This window comes from Mangifera indica, chromosome 5 (assembly GCF_011075055.1).
Source record: "Mangifera indica cultivar Alphonso chromosome 5, CATAS_Mindica_2.1, whole genome shotgun sequence".
Lineage (NCBI taxonomy): Eukaryota > Viridiplantae > Streptophyta > Magnoliopsida > Sapindales > Anacardiaceae > Mangifera > Mangifera indica.
The window spans coordinates 16,848,212-16,862,302 of record NC_058141.1 but is presented as its reverse complement, the minus strand read 5'-3'; the positions used below and the strand labels follow the sequence as shown (position 1 = coordinate 16,862,302).

General features: G+C 36.0%; 3 protein-coding genes across 3 annotated transcripts; 1 reads left to right on the top strand and 2 right to left on the bottom strand.

The window, feature by feature from the left end:
- The first annotated feature begins 36 nt into the window (after positions 1–36).
- On the top strand, positions 37–2,556 carry LOC123215522 (E3 ubiquitin-protein ligase BAH1). The gene is made up of 6 exons (XM_044635662.1): positions 37–351; positions 838–1,073; positions 1,159–1,413; positions 1,791–1,928; positions 2,012–2,070; positions 2,269–2,556. Exons 1-6 carry the CDS (start codon positions 186–188, stop codon positions 2,372–2,374), a joined length of 960 nt encoding a protein of 319 aa, XP_044491597.1. The 5' UTR covers positions 37–185; the 3' UTR covers positions 2,375–2,556.
- Positions 2,557–4,170: 1,614 nt separating this feature from the next.
- LOC123215290 lies at positions 4,171–5,743 on the bottom strand. The gene is made up of 3 exons (XM_044635324.1): positions 5,242–5,743; positions 4,466–4,587; positions 4,171–4,385 (listed from the first exon to the last, which is right to left on the bottom strand). The coding sequence occupies exons 1-3, from the start codon at positions 5,567–5,569 to the stop codon at positions 4,269–4,271; spliced, it is 567 nt and encodes a 188-aa protein (XP_044491259.1). The 5' UTR covers positions 5,570–5,743; the 3' UTR covers positions 4,171–4,268.
- Positions 5,744–6,725: 982 nt separating this feature from the next.
- LOC123217136 (ABC transporter C family member 4-like) lies at positions 6,726–13,724 on the bottom strand. Its single transcript, XM_044637928.1, has 12 exons — positions 13,460–13,724; positions 10,753–12,925; positions 10,258–10,578; positions 10,042–10,128; positions 9,303–9,920; positions 9,043–9,207; positions 8,583–8,877; positions 8,286–8,500; positions 7,797–8,102; positions 7,626–7,689; positions 7,316–7,555; positions 6,726–7,192 (listed from the first exon to the last, which is right to left on the bottom strand). Exons 2-12 carry the CDS (start codon positions 12,853–12,855, stop codon positions 7,092–7,094), a joined length of 4,515 nt encoding a protein of 1,504 aa, XP_044493863.1. The 5' UTR covers positions 12,856–12,925; positions 13,460–13,724; the 3' UTR covers positions 6,726–7,091.
- Between the last annotated feature and the right edge of the window lie 367 nt (positions 13,725–14,091).

The following is a 14,091-nucleotide window of genomic DNA, read 5'->3' as shown; positions in this document are numbered from 1 at the left end:
GTTGTCCTTTATATACGTTTCCACGTAGGAGGGTCCGTCAGTATGCGTGTATCTGTAAACAAAAGAGAAGGAAACAGATAGAGAAGTTTCAAGTATTACCAGAGAAAACTTAGGAATCAATTTCTCTTCTACGTTGTTTATTATTTATCTGACCGATATTAGGAAATTTTAGGCATCAATCAGCTATGAAGTTCTGCAAGAAATATCGAGAGTACATGCAAGGTCAGGATGAGAAAAAACTGCCTGGCCTGGGTATCAAAAACCTCAAGAAGATCCTCAAAAACTGCAGGAGAGACTTTCAGTCTCAAAATCACCTTCATGACGTCCAAACATGCCCTCACCAATGCTCTGGTATCCATTTTCTACAATTTTCTTCTCTTTAATCTTCCCCTACCCAATCATTTTCTCTTTTAGCTGTCATATTTTATCTTGAATCAAGGATTTCTTATTCATACTTCCTAGAATTCTCACCGTCTTAACAATGGAAACATAGGATTGAAAAACAAATGTGGAATTTATGGATTATAAGAATATTTATGTGGGTTTAACATATAATCATACAGTTCGTATGAGATAAGAAAACGAAGTTGTGTTGTAGGCAGATTGAATAAAATTTATTGGAAATTTTGTTTTGTTGTTTGTTCGTGGATAATGCAGAATCTAACTCATAATAAATAATTTCTCAAATTCCTCTATCCGTAGTTCCGTTCCTTGAGGTGGTAGTTAATTTTCACTTATTATTACTTTTATTTTTTTTTTTTAAATACTTCATTTCAAAACCTTTGTGTTCATTCATTCTGGTTAGTCATTTAATCCTGATTTCAACTTGGTTTTTAGTGTGCGATGGGACCTTCTTCCCTTCCCTTCTCAATGGAATGTCAGCTGTAGTAGGCTGCTTCAATGAACGTGCACAGAAATTGCTTGAGATTCATTTGGCTTCTGGCTTGTCAAAGTGTTTAATTTGGTTTAAAGGCAAGAACCATGGTGCTTTAATTCAAGAAGGCAAGGATTTGGTTAATTATGCACTAATTAATGCCATCGCAATTAGAAAAATACTGAAGAAATATGATAAGGTATACTGTATCTCTATTTGTAAAGTGGATTTACTAAAATATATTCTGTTGTTGTGATATTTAACAATAACTTTCTATGTTGCAGATTCACTACTCTAAGCAAGGTCAAGCCTTCAGGTCTCAAGCTCAAAGTATGCACATTGAAATTCTACAGTCACCTTGGCTATGTGAGCTTATGGCTTTCCACATCAATTTGAGGGAAACAGAAGTCAGCCCGAGTAAGGCCCCTGCATTTTTTGAAGGGTGCGATCTTACTTTTTGTGATGGCAAACCATCACTCTCTTGCCAGCTATTTGATTCTGTCAAGCTCGATATTGACTTGACTTGTTCTATTTGCTTGGTAAGTTTCCTTAACTGTTTTTTTTCTTGAAAAGTTATTATGCATGAGCAACGCATGGAAATTTGTACTATCCAAACTTCAATGGAGCACATAATCTGAAACTGTAGAAGAGATTATATGATGGGTTTCATAAACCAGCCACTATTTGGTCATTACATATGCCCTCATGGTGCAAGGTCTATGTAATCATCTGTTTCACAGTGAAAACTGGAAGATTTATGGTCATAAACTCTGGGCTCTAGTTTTGCAATTTGGTATATCCAAGATCATAAAACTGGAAGCATATCAGACCTTTTTGTTTGTTGACAGGAAATTGTTAATTTTTACTGTCGTTTGGCTTCAATACAGCTTCAGTATGCGTATTTTTCTTGAAACAGGACACAGTGTTCGATCCAGTCTCTCTGACATGCGGTCATATATTCTGCTACTTGTGTGCTTGCTCCGCTGCATCAGTCACCATTGTTGATGGACTAAAGGAAGCAGATCCTAAGGGAAAATGCCCTCTGTGCCGAGAGGTAACCTTCAAGAGTTGTTGCACATTAGAATATAAATCAAGTCCTGAATTCTTTTTTCTAATTTAGAATGATTTTGATTTCAGGCAGGAGTGTATGAAGGTGCTGTACACTTGGAAGAGCTTAGTATCCTATTAAGCAGAAGGTTTGTTTCCAATTCTATGCTCTTAAATTGAAATGAAAGTCAGGTTGATTCGATTCTTGCGATTGTTAATTTATTCGAATTTGCTCATATGGGAAGAGATTGAGCTGGTTGTTCAAGAGTCGAAGAAAATTGAAACATGTTGCTAGTGCCTATGCACACCTTGCAAGTTTCTCATTTCTATCATGCTTATTGAAACAGCTGTCAGGAATACTGGGAGGAAAGGCTTCGAACAGAAAGAGTGGAGAGGATTAGGCAAACAAAGGAGCATTGGGAGCTCCAGTGTCGGTCATTTATGGGGGTCTAATTAGGCACCTAGCTCTTTTCCAATATTAGTTCCAGGTAAAAACTAAGAAATCTTCGGTAATTATAATGTTTTTGTGGAATTTGTATATATTTTCGTGTAGAGGAGCAACCAGGTTTTCTGAGTAGGATGTAATTGTTTGGGGTAATTATCTTTTTAATGTACATTACGGAGTTCATATTTAATTATTGTGCCAATAGGCTTAATATATTTTTGAAAACATCATAAATACTTTTTAAAATTTAAAATTTTTCATATATATTTTTATTATATCATCATTTTTTCTAAAAAGTTTATCAATTCATATCAATAGTATATATCATATCATAAAATTCATATTATATTATATAATATATCATTATATTGTTTTAATTCGATATATTTTATGATATATATCATTTTTTATTTATATTATATCATATTAAAAAATATTTATTATATATTGTAAAATATTAATAACTATTTATAATTAATATAAAAATAATTTATTACCATATTCAATCACACAATAATACATACATTATGTACAAATACGTTGTTCAAAGAATGTGGACATATTTTTATTGTAAATTTGTATGGAGACAGAATCTGAGATCATTGTTGCATAATCTCTGATTACCTGATGCAATGAATGAAATGTTTTTGCCCAAAACACACGTTAAAATTTCAGTGGAATACAAAATCCTGATATATACAAATCCTTAATCCAAAGTAAAAGCCCTGACAAAATCCCAATCCTAATTACAATTGAAGTCCCTGTTGCATTTTTATCTTGCAAGAGCACATATATATGTATTTCACTCCAGCCCTTTTTATTTCTTGGTTAATTAGAAGTACTCATTCTCTATTAGAATATGATCTAATCCTTTCCTGAATCCAAACCCGCCCTTCTTTTGTATTTCTTCCGCCGAAACTGAGTAAAATTATTTCCAACAATCATCATCATGTTCTCCACAAAATCTGTTCGAAGAAATTTTTGCACACTCATTAATAAGTTAGGGTTAAGTGATTCGAAGACTTCGTACAAAAAGATTGCAACAGTTGAGGAGTCCAAGAACATTAATAGTTCAAGAGGATACATAACAATGTACGTGGGTGAAGAGCTGAAGAGATATCAAGTTCCGGTCAAGTATCTGTCTTTGCCCATGTTTCAAGAATTGATTAGTGCAATCGCAGGGGGGTGATCTTGAAGTCAAAGTTGACGGCCCAATTACGCTTGCATGCACAACTGAGACATTCGATCAATTACTCAAGCTCACCAAGAAGAGCCAGACTGTAGGTGCTCTGTGAAAAAAGAATGATATTTTGGTTGGCCAAAATCAAGATTGACGCTTCTTTACAATCTTTATTTGATGAGGTTGTATTGGGTCATTGGGCCAACCAAATACATTGTTTGTTAGATAGATAATCCATTACTTGATTTGATGACTAGCCTGCTTCACCTTTCTCATGCCATCCATATTTTTGTTGGTTACAATATATTTTTTTTAAATCTTTTCAAAAACTATGAATTGAAGTGGAGGAAATTGCGTGCATTAATAAAATAAAGCAAATTACAGTGAATCAGTACTGGAGGATAAATCAAGGGCCACCTGATTGAGTTACTTCTTTTTTCCTTCAGTAAAATAGAGATTTGTTCCCTTTCATCATCCTAACATTTGATAGATATTCCTATAATCTATTTTTAATGGCATATCTCAACATATTCCACCACAGGTACTATGCAATAATAAGATAAAGCCTATAGATAACCAGTTAAATTAATATCAGTTTAACATAAGAGAGCTAAACCATAAGCATCCATAAATAACAACTCATTGCAATTAAAATGACAGGGTTTAAGTAACATTGCTGTTCTACAAAGTCTCAAGAAATTCCAAGAAAAACTGGGCTATTCTCAGTTGGGTAATATCAAGGGGTTTTTATCCTTGTACATGTGATATCTCTTGCACAATTTCTCCAAAGTAGCAACTGAATGCTGCATAGAATTTAGTTTTGTATCCATGAACATTGCCTGCAATTTAATCAGTGGTAGGCAAAACATATAAGAAATCAATCATTTAAACTTCTGCAATCAAAGCATAGAAATCAAACCTGGTAGTCATCTCCATATCTCTCAACCAGCCGACCAATATGAATGCGTTGCATAGTGGTCAAAGGCTGCAAAGGTGCCGTCTTCCCATCTCTTCGCTTCTTTCCAAGTGCTGATTTCACATCTATTTTCCCAAAGACATAGCATGTTATCAACAGTTATCAAATCAAGATTACCGCCTTCATGCAAGTGCAATTTCATATAACCTTTAAAAGTAATAATATTATCATATAATTTATACATACAACAGAAACTCAGTATACTGTACTTTCTATAGAGATGCAAATCTAGGGAAGAAAAAGAAAACCAATACCAAACACAAAAAAAAAAACCAACAAACTCTGTCAACAACACCCCCAAAATAAAGTTTAAGATTAATTTATCTATATTAGCCTAAAAAAAATTCCATGGATTTCACTGAGAACCCAGCAGTTTCCTTTAGGTTCAAATCCATTAATTAATTAACCATTGATAACAGGAACACATTAAAATAAGCAAAACAACATGCTTTGTCCACTGCAATCAAACTTTCTAAATTAAAAAACAAATTGTTCATCATATCAAATTGGAGAACAGATGTCAATATAAATTCCATGAGAAACTACCAAATAAAAATTAAAATGCATCCAACCAACATATATTATAACTAAATGACTACGCAAAGGAAAATAGATAACTAAAACAAAAATCAGCCTAGCTTAATTACGTAGTTTAATCTAATAATTATGTCCAAATTAAATCATAAAAATTAAACTGCTACTATAGAGAGAAAACTTACCGTCTTCTTCGACATCGCTGCCGGAATCAAGGGGCGCGAACTCATCGAGGGGTTCTTCAGACGGCGGAGGCACCTGAAGGGAGTCGTTTTCGACGACTTGAGAAGTACGGGAACGGACTCCGAGCAAGTTGGGATTGGAAACGAAACCGAATGAATTGTAGTTCTGAATGACGCTGGCTTGGTCGTCCCACTGGGGAAGCTCATCAACGAGAGAGCGAAGCTTTGGAGGGAGAGAGAAGGCTGGCTTGAATACGTGTGGGTTCTTCTTTGGGAGGCCTACGCGAACCTTGGCCCTTGAATTCTTGTACTTCCGTCTGGACCTCCCCATCACTCTCTATCTCCGTCTCTGCTTTCTAGGGTTTGGTAGGGCATTTTCTTGTTCCCAGGCAATTAGGACTTTAAAACGGTGTGGTTTTGCCGTTTTAATTGGTATATAACGGTGTTAGTATTCGCAGAGAATAAAAACGGTGAAAGAGAGATCCGTTCTGTTGGGGAGGTTAATCCAAACGGTGATCGTAGACAGGTGTTGTTGCATCGTTTTAAAGTCCGGTCCAGAGTGTCCGGGTCAAACGGGTCTGTTTAGGACCCAATGATCAACCAGTCAACTTATTATTGCCTTTGTATTAGAATGACCCGCACTTAAACCCACCAATCGCATCAAGTCAGGGTTCAATCAATTGGATAATTCCATTTTTATTGATTTTTATTCCCTCATCATCAAGAACGTAATAAACACCTCAATAACTCTGTCGACAAATCTATGCTAAGCTTACAAGTAATAATAGATTTTCTAAACGCATCCTCAACCATAAAAAATGACTCTTTCACAATTTCAACTTTTATATTTAACAATGGAGACCAAAAATTGTTTGTATTTGTCAACAGAATGTCAACTCCTCCTACGTGATGACTTAAAAATCAAAAACATTAAAAAAATTGAAGATGAGTATGTTATCTCTAAAGATTAGTACTTGTAAAAAGAGCTTGCGATGACAATAAGGAGACCTTAAAAAGAGAGGCTCATGGGAATTGGTTTGTGTAGAGAGAAATAGATATAGTTTGGTTGTGAATAATTGAGAGAGAAAGATTGAGAAGATGAGGGAATGAAACCACTGTTATTAGGATTTTTTTACAAGGAAGATGCAAGATAGAATAAGTCAATAAAAAATAAAATGTAATTGATTTCATCAAATATTTTGAATTTTTTTTTTTTTAAATTTTATCAGCCTGATCATTGATTAAACTAATCTCTTAATGGAATCAAGATATGGTTTGATCTAAATCTAAAAACATTGTGTTATAAAAATTAAAAAAAAGAATAAGTGCATGGATTAATTGCATCCTACAATACGAATTTATGACAACTATAATTTGAAGGCAAATTATCAACTAAAGTGTTTATTTATACATTAATTTCATAAACCATCGTCTTATAAATAATTAATGGTTTGATAGTGTCCTTAATGAATAGTACTTAAGGAATCTAATATAATTTATGTTCGTAAACTTAAATAAAAATAATGAATTTACAATATTCACATGCCATAATTCACCAAGGCAAGGCAATACATCCATACGAAGAAAATAGAAGCAGCAATGATTTAATTTAATTATCTAAGGAAGGTTTATTTATGTTGCTTCCTAAGAAGATGAATAAGATTACAAATTTTTCTACTATTCATTTGTGATTGTAACTTAACTACGAGTTACAACGACATTAATACACCGTACTCCTACGAGTCGATATTAAATTCTAAAAATGATTCTGCCCGAAGCAATGGATGGTTAACATCAGGATCAGGGAACTCTTATTTAAACCAACATCATCCCGAATAAAATGCAATTTTGCTTTACAGCCCTGCCGATCGATTTGCATACTCTTGAACCAATGACCCGAATATTGAATGCCTCTCAAGCAAACGGGATGGCTTGTCAAATTCCTTTGCCCATCCTGTAAAACAGAAGTCAAAGGGACATCACTTGTTAGCCACAAACATCCTGTGAAAGAAGAAAATTGCAGTAGACGACTTCTTGTTGAAGTGTTAACCAAAGAGGAATTGAGAGAAGCACTAACCTGCATCTATAACTAAAACCCTATCACAATCCATGACTGTTGGAATTCTGTGAGCGATGCTGATAATTGTGCATGCTGAAAAATCCTCTCGAATGATTTTTTGAATTACAGCATCAGTTTGTGAATCGACAGAAGCAGTAGCCTCATCCATGAACAGAAGCCGGCTATGATTTAGCATAACCCTCCCCAGACAGAGAAGCTGCCTTTGTCCCACACTCCAGTTGTCTCCATTATCAAGCACTAAGGAATTGAAGTATTTGTTAAGTCTACGCAGCTAACGAGTATCAATAATGCTAAGAAAATCAGTTACCTAAAGCATCGAGTTTATCAGGTTTTGCAGCCACAACATCTTTAAGTTGGCAACGCTCAAGGCCCTACAAAAATTGCAATATTTCAGCTTCAGCTAATGCAACTAATAATACAACTTAAAAAGATCACACATGTGGCAATGAATCACACAAAACAGGAATAGATTGTTTACCTTCCATATTTCTTCATCTGAATGCTGATCAGTTGGATCAATGTTGCTTCTCACAGTTCCTTCAAAAAGGACTGGTTCTTGAGGAATGATCCCAAAGCGAGACCTAAGGTCATGAAGCCCCAGAGAAGAAATGTCTATACCGTCAATAATTATTCTTCCCCATGAAGGTTCCACCAGCCTAAAGAAAACTTGGATTAAAGTTGACTTCCCACTTCCTGTTCGACCAACAACACCAATCTTCTCTCCCCCGGAAATGCTGAGAGTAATGCCTTTGAGAACTAGAGGAGTATTGGGGCGATATCTAACCTGTTTGCAAAAAAATTTAATGCATCAATATTTTATACTTGTAGAAGTAGAAGTAGGAGTAATGAGGATTTCAAGTTCAGCTATTTATAATAATCTGAAAAGCAACTTATAAAACAGAAGTAAAGAGAGATTATTTTTCAAGAAATTTTGAAATTGTTTGAAATTATCCTGGGAACCAGTTACCTGCAAGTCTATAAGGTCAACGTTGCCATGTGCAGGCCAATTTGGAGGAGGAAGACTATCTTTAATCTCCCAAGCTGCTTCTGATGGGATGTTTGTGAATTGCTTTATCCTCTCAACAGAGACCATTCTATTTTCCACAAAGCAACTCATATATATGGCCCAGAACAGAACAGCATTGAGGGACAGCCCATACGAGAGAGACAAACCAACATTCTCTACGTTAAGAAGAATTTGTCAATTTTGCAATATAGAAATCTGTAAATACTTGAAAGACATGACCAAATTTCATTCATTTACCTGGTTTTATAATGCTACTAGGTAACAAGATCATAAACAAAGTGGCAACGCAGAAAGTGAAACTTCCCAACAGTTCCAGGCGAAAACCTAACCACTCATTTGATCCATTGTTGTGGAAATCCATGCGCAAATTGGCATTAACTCGTTTAACATTTTCTTGACAAAATTCATGTTGCTTTCTGAAAGCGCGGATGGTCATAACCCCAGAAATGCTTTCTGAGAAGTGATGAATAACTGGCGCTTTGGTTATTGAGTCAAGCCTAGTTAATTCCCGAGACGTTGCAAGATAATATCCCTACAAACCAAAAGAGAACAAAAAATTCATTAAAATGATTATGGCCATATCTCATTTCTTTCTGGTACAGATGTCAGGTTTTTATTTTCATATCCAAAGATTCTGCTTCTAAAATCAATTAAAAAAAATTAAGTAAACAAATTAAAAGAAACACAAAGATCATACCCGATACCAGTAATTCACCCAAGCAAGTGGTATTAATAAGAATACTGTTGGCCAGGCGTATTGGCATGTGACTATGAAGATGCTGAGCAGTGTGATGTACATGGCAATTGTAAAGCTAATAAACAAAGGGAGGAAAATATCAATGTTTGTTTGATCACTTGATGCCTGAAAACAAAGAAGACATGAAATCATTTGTCATGTACTAAAATGGAACTAGAATGGATAAATTAGGAATATAACTTTAATTATTGACTTCTTACCCGACTTAAAATTCTTCCTGAAGGTGTGGTATCAAAAAATGACATGGGGGCGTGCAAGATACTTCGAAGAATTTGACTGAAAAAAATTTGGGCCGTCTTGAGCCCCATATGCATAACAAAAAAGGATCTCATCATTAACATCAGAATTGACACAGCTGCAATGATCGCGTAGACACTAATGAACCTGGAAGGATCAAATGACATAGCGCGGTTTGATGCTGTTTCATATGACAGCCAATAATCACCAGCCATTATAGACCCTTGCCACAACAGGGAAAACAGCAACACTGCTATTACACCCCACCATCCAAATGCCTCCGTGCAGTATATTTTATATACCTGCAAGCTAACTTTACCGGTTTCTCTTTCTTCCTCATTGATTAGCTTAGAATTTCCCTTAACAGAATTTGACCGGTCTACGAGTTTATTTTCACCATTTGCTTCCCCATTGTTAGGAGATTTCGGTGTTTTGGGGGAATCTGCACAAGGCATGGTTTTGCCTACTTCTACAAGTTCCATGGATGTTTCATGAGCAGCTACTAATGCTCCAAAATCCATTCCAGAATTTAGTAGATCATTGTACTTTCCTGATTGCACAATCATTCCATCTCGCATTACCTGGAATCGAACACAAACTTGTACATAAATCTAAAGGTTTATATGAAAATTAGCTGTTGAATTTGACATTTCACCCTACAAGCAATAAGTTTGAAGATTAAAATGTGAAGATCACTCTTACCAAGATATGGTCAACATTATGCAAGAAGTCCACTTGGTGCGTTACAAGTAATATGGTCTTGCCTTTGAGAGCTCCTCTTACACATTCCTATTAGAAGGCAATAAAATGGTTAAACAAATTGAAGCATATTAACCAATTATATTTCTGACAACTATGCAACCAAAATAGATTTCCTTTTTTTTGTGGATTTCAAATTTTAATAAACAATAATATCACCTTAAATATATCTGATCCAGTATGAGCATCAACAGCACTAAAGACATCATCAAGAAGGTATGTTTCACAATCCTGATAAACAGCTCTGGCAAGTTGTATTCGCTGCTTCTGTCCACCACTGAGATTAATGCCACGCTCTCCAATTTCAGTCTGATCTCCATACTCCATCATTTCCAAATCTTTCTCTAGGCAACAAACCCTGATAACTTCCTTGTATTTCTCCGTGTTCATTGGCAAACCAAAGAGGATGTTTTCTTGAATTGTCCCATTTTGAATCCACGATGTTTGGGCTACATAAGCAGTTGACCCACAAACTTTGACCTGTTAATAAGAAGCACAAATATTCTAGTAATCAACCATTTCAGCACTTCATTAGTGTTAATGCATTATTATCCTATGATGACAGGATTTTTGGTGTGCAAGGTATGAAAATATTGATACCTAATTCATGAAACAGAAAAGGCAACTCAACAATTTGTAAATTGCAATTCATACCTTTCCTGATACTTTGTGCATTTCACCAAGAATAGAGGCCAAGAGAGAAGACTTTCCAGATCCCACAGTCCCAACAATAGCAGCAAGCTCCCCTTTCTTGATCTTCAAATTTATATTTTTCAAACATTGTTCTTCATTTTCATCATCCCAGCTAAAAACCCCATCTTCAACCTCCACAGCCATTCCTTCTTCACACCCCTCCACTATTTCCACCGAATCATTCACCAAATCCCTACTCATCATGTACCGGTCTAATCTTCCCAGAGATATCGTCGCTTGTGAAAGTGAGATCATAGATTGAGGGAAGGTCCTTATGGGCTCCTGCAAGATCTTAAAGATTGTTGTTGTGGTAAACACTGTCCCTGCATCCAGAGGGACTCCTATTAAAATGGCAGTACCAAATGTAAATGTTGATATCAGCACTGGAGTGCACCACATCACTACAATATTCCCAGCTATCGAGCACAAGAACTTGGAAAGCCAACAGAATTCTGATTCACGAAGAGACTGAATTCTCTTATTGAAATGTTGTTCCCAAGCCTGGAACTTAATCACACGCATGTAATTAAGCATTTCATTTGTCGCCTTCATTCTTGAATCGCGTTTTTCCATCAAACTGAACTGGAACTTGTTTCTTCTTCGTGTCCCAACCACAACAAATGTAAGAACACCAAGAAGTCCAATGACTGCTGTGATGACTGCAGCACCAATGTAGTTATATAGGAGAACCAAAGCAACACTAACTTGAAATGGCATTAACCATATAGCATGTAGCTGTAGCATCATATCAGAAAGTTGCTGTGCATCAACAGCCATATAATTCACTATCTGTCCAACACCATGAGCCTGCCGCCCAGAGCAGGACAGTCTCAGCCCTTTTTTGTATAAGGAGGTGATAAGAGTGGACCTAATGAGCATTCCAAGTTTCTGGGAGTTGAAGTTGAACTGGTGAGTTGATAGCACTTCTGCAAATTTTGCAAGGAGGAGAATCAACACAAGGTAGTATCCTTCATAAACGGAACTTCTTTTTCCAGCAGTGTAATCAACAAAACTTTGAATAAGAACAGGCCCAACGTACATCACACAGAGCCTCACGATTGCAAGGAATGCAGTGAAAGCAACTTCCTTCCAAAAGCACCGAAACAGTGTGGTTCCAACGGGGTGCCTGGATTTTTCTTCTGGTTTTGGCCAATTTAATTCAAAGAGCTTTGACATTCTTTCAGCTCTATGTTCTGGCGATAGTGATGGGACTTCATCAATCTTGAGAGGGGATTTGTAGCCTTTAGTAAGCAAGGGATTTATCCAAAGCCAAAAGGTTTTAGATACTGCAGAAGCTGAAGCAAATCCGCTGACATTGGATTTGTTCAAAAGAGGTTCGTATAATTTGGTTTCCTCATCCATGTCAGGGTCAGAATCTATGGTCACTGTAATTCCAGTTGACCCTCTAATTGCAACAAATGCTAGGACAAAAGAAAAGGGAAAAGACACTATGGAAACTATATCATCTACTCTCAAACTGAGTGGAAGGGTTGCTTCAAGAGAGACCAAACGAACGATGCCCGAAGCTGCGAATAGAGAAACGATGATGAAATATGCAACCCAATAAATTCTAAGCGAAAGCGGATGAGTAACAGCTTCAAATCTTTTCTCGTGAATGATTAAGATTGCAATCACTGCATGAGTTATGGCTTGGACCAACCAAAACAGTGCATCAACTAGCTTCCACGGCCATTCTGTGTTTCTACTGAACGCTATAATGCAGATAATTGTGAAAGAAAATGCTAATAGGGCGGTGAATATCAGAGAGAGTTTGAACCATACTGTAGTTCTGAGAACAACTCTGTTGTTTCTGATAAAGGGCTTGTTGATATCAGAGTTCGGTCTACCGTTGGCTACGAACCGAGAACGAAGCTTTTGAAGTAAAAAAACAACGAGAGTGAGCCAGAACAAGAGGTTAACCGATGATAAGAGAACTCTCTGAGGACAGGGCGAGAGGAAAATGAATCTTAACCACTGAAATATCAATGGAACAGATGAGTTCTCTGACGAGTCTATCACAGAGCTTGAACATGAGAGGGAAAGGATCCAAGATGTAGAAGACATGTTTCAAGCTTCGCGTAAAATATTTCAGAATGCGTCCCTCGTTCATTCACATCAATATCCTTCTTCTGTCCTGAAAAAATTTCAGAATTATTTTCCTCAAAAGTTCATGAAATTACAAAGCAAAAATATATGATAAAAGGAATTCATTGTAGACAGACAGTACTATAGCCGGCAGAAGTAGAAAAGTTAAGTGAAAATGAAAACCAAATCATTAACCAGAAAAACTAAGCGCCTGCAGAAGGAGATGGCAATCACTTTTTGCTGGTCCATAAATGCAACTATCTTTTTTAAAAACATTCTTAAAAAATATTCTTTTCTTAAAGCTTTAATAAAGGGAGTTTGATCTAGAAAACAGCAAAAGAATGACAAAAGGTCTGCGCCGCGTAATTTGATTACATTTTTTTAATAACTGGTAACAGAAGGAAAATACGAAGGTGTGAAAAGAGGGAGACAACCATTTAAAAATCCAGGGCCATGTAAAGTGAAAAAATGAACTCCATCATGACGAACTCATGAAATTAAATATGGAAGGAGGAGAGAAGTGTCGGTAATCTAAAGCAGGGAAAGAGAAGAAACAGCAGCAAGCAAGACCTCGTCAACTTACCACAAGAGAACGGCTTCTCGGAACTCAGAAATGGAAGACGTTAGAAAGCTAAAGCATAGGGATTTGGAAGATGAAATAACAACAGTATGACATCAGTCTCTGACACGAAGAGAGTGTTTCTCGTCTCACCGAATGAAATGATCGACACTGCCGACAAATCCAACGAACAACTTATAAATAAATATGCCTTCTTCACACCTTCACCTTCGCATAAAACATAATTTCTTGCTGGCAACGTGGGAAAAATGGCCAGGGCCGCATACACTGACTTGGAAAGACAGCGGCCTATTTCGTCAATTTATTAAGTGAGGTGGAAATATAACTATTTGCCTTGAGACAGCGCGTGAAACCACCAACCAGATAACTGTGTGAATTGGACTATGGATGAACCAACCACCAGCATCAGTGAAATTTGACTAGCGCGTAGGAAAATCATGTCTTTTGTATAGGTCGAAGCACTGTTTCCCACTGAAGTTTTACTATGTTTTTAAAATTACATTTATAAAATTTAAAATTTTAAAATTTTAAAAATTTAAAATCTCATTTATGAGATAACCATTATAAAATTTTTATATTAAAGATAAAAATAAAATTATTATTTTATTAATAATATTAAAAAAATATAAAATTTA

What these genes read in the sequence shown, in the direction of transcription:
- LOC123215290 (XM_044635324.1), bottom strand. Translation starts at nt 5,569, where the DNA reads ATGGGGAGGTCCAGACGGAAGTACAAGAATTCAAGGGCCAAGGTTCGC. An exon ending in CAGCGATGTCGAAGAAGACG is followed by an intron (nt 4,588 to 5,241) that starts GTAAGTTTTCTC and finishes TTGGGAAAATAG; the next exon opens with ATGTGAAATCAGCACTTGGA. An exon ending in GATATGGAGATGACTACCAG is followed by an intron (nt 4,386 to 4,465) that starts GTTTGATTTCTA and finishes ATTAAATTGCAG; the next exon opens with GCAATGTTCATGGATACAAA.
- LOC123217136 (XM_044637928.1), bottom strand. Translation starts at nt 12,855, where the DNA reads ATGTCTTCTACATCTTGGATCCTTTCCCTCTCATGTTCAAGCTCTGTG. An exon ending in GGGTGAATTACTGGTATCGG is followed by an intron (nt 8,878 to 9,042) that starts GTATGATCTTTG and finishes TTTGGTTTGTAG; the next exon opens with GGATATTATCTTGCAACGTC. An exon ending in CAGATGAAGAAATATGGAAG is followed by an intron (nt 7,690 to 7,796) that starts GTAAACAATCTA and finishes CAATTTTTGTAG; the next exon opens with GGCCTTGAGCGTTGCCAACT.
- LOC123215522 (XM_044635662.1), top strand. Translation starts at nt 186, where the DNA reads ATGAAGTTCTGCAAGAAATATCGAGAGTACATGCAAGGTCAGGATGAG. An exon ending in TGACTTGTTCTATTTGCTTG is followed by an intron (nt 1,414 to 1,790) that starts GTAAGTTTCCTT and finishes TTCTTGAAACAG; the next exon opens with GACACAGTGTTCGATCCAGT. An exon ending in AGTATCCTATTAAGCAGAAG is followed by an intron (nt 2,071 to 2,268) that starts GTTTGTTTCCAA and finishes TTATTGAAACAG; the next exon opens with CTGTCAGGAATACTGGGAGG.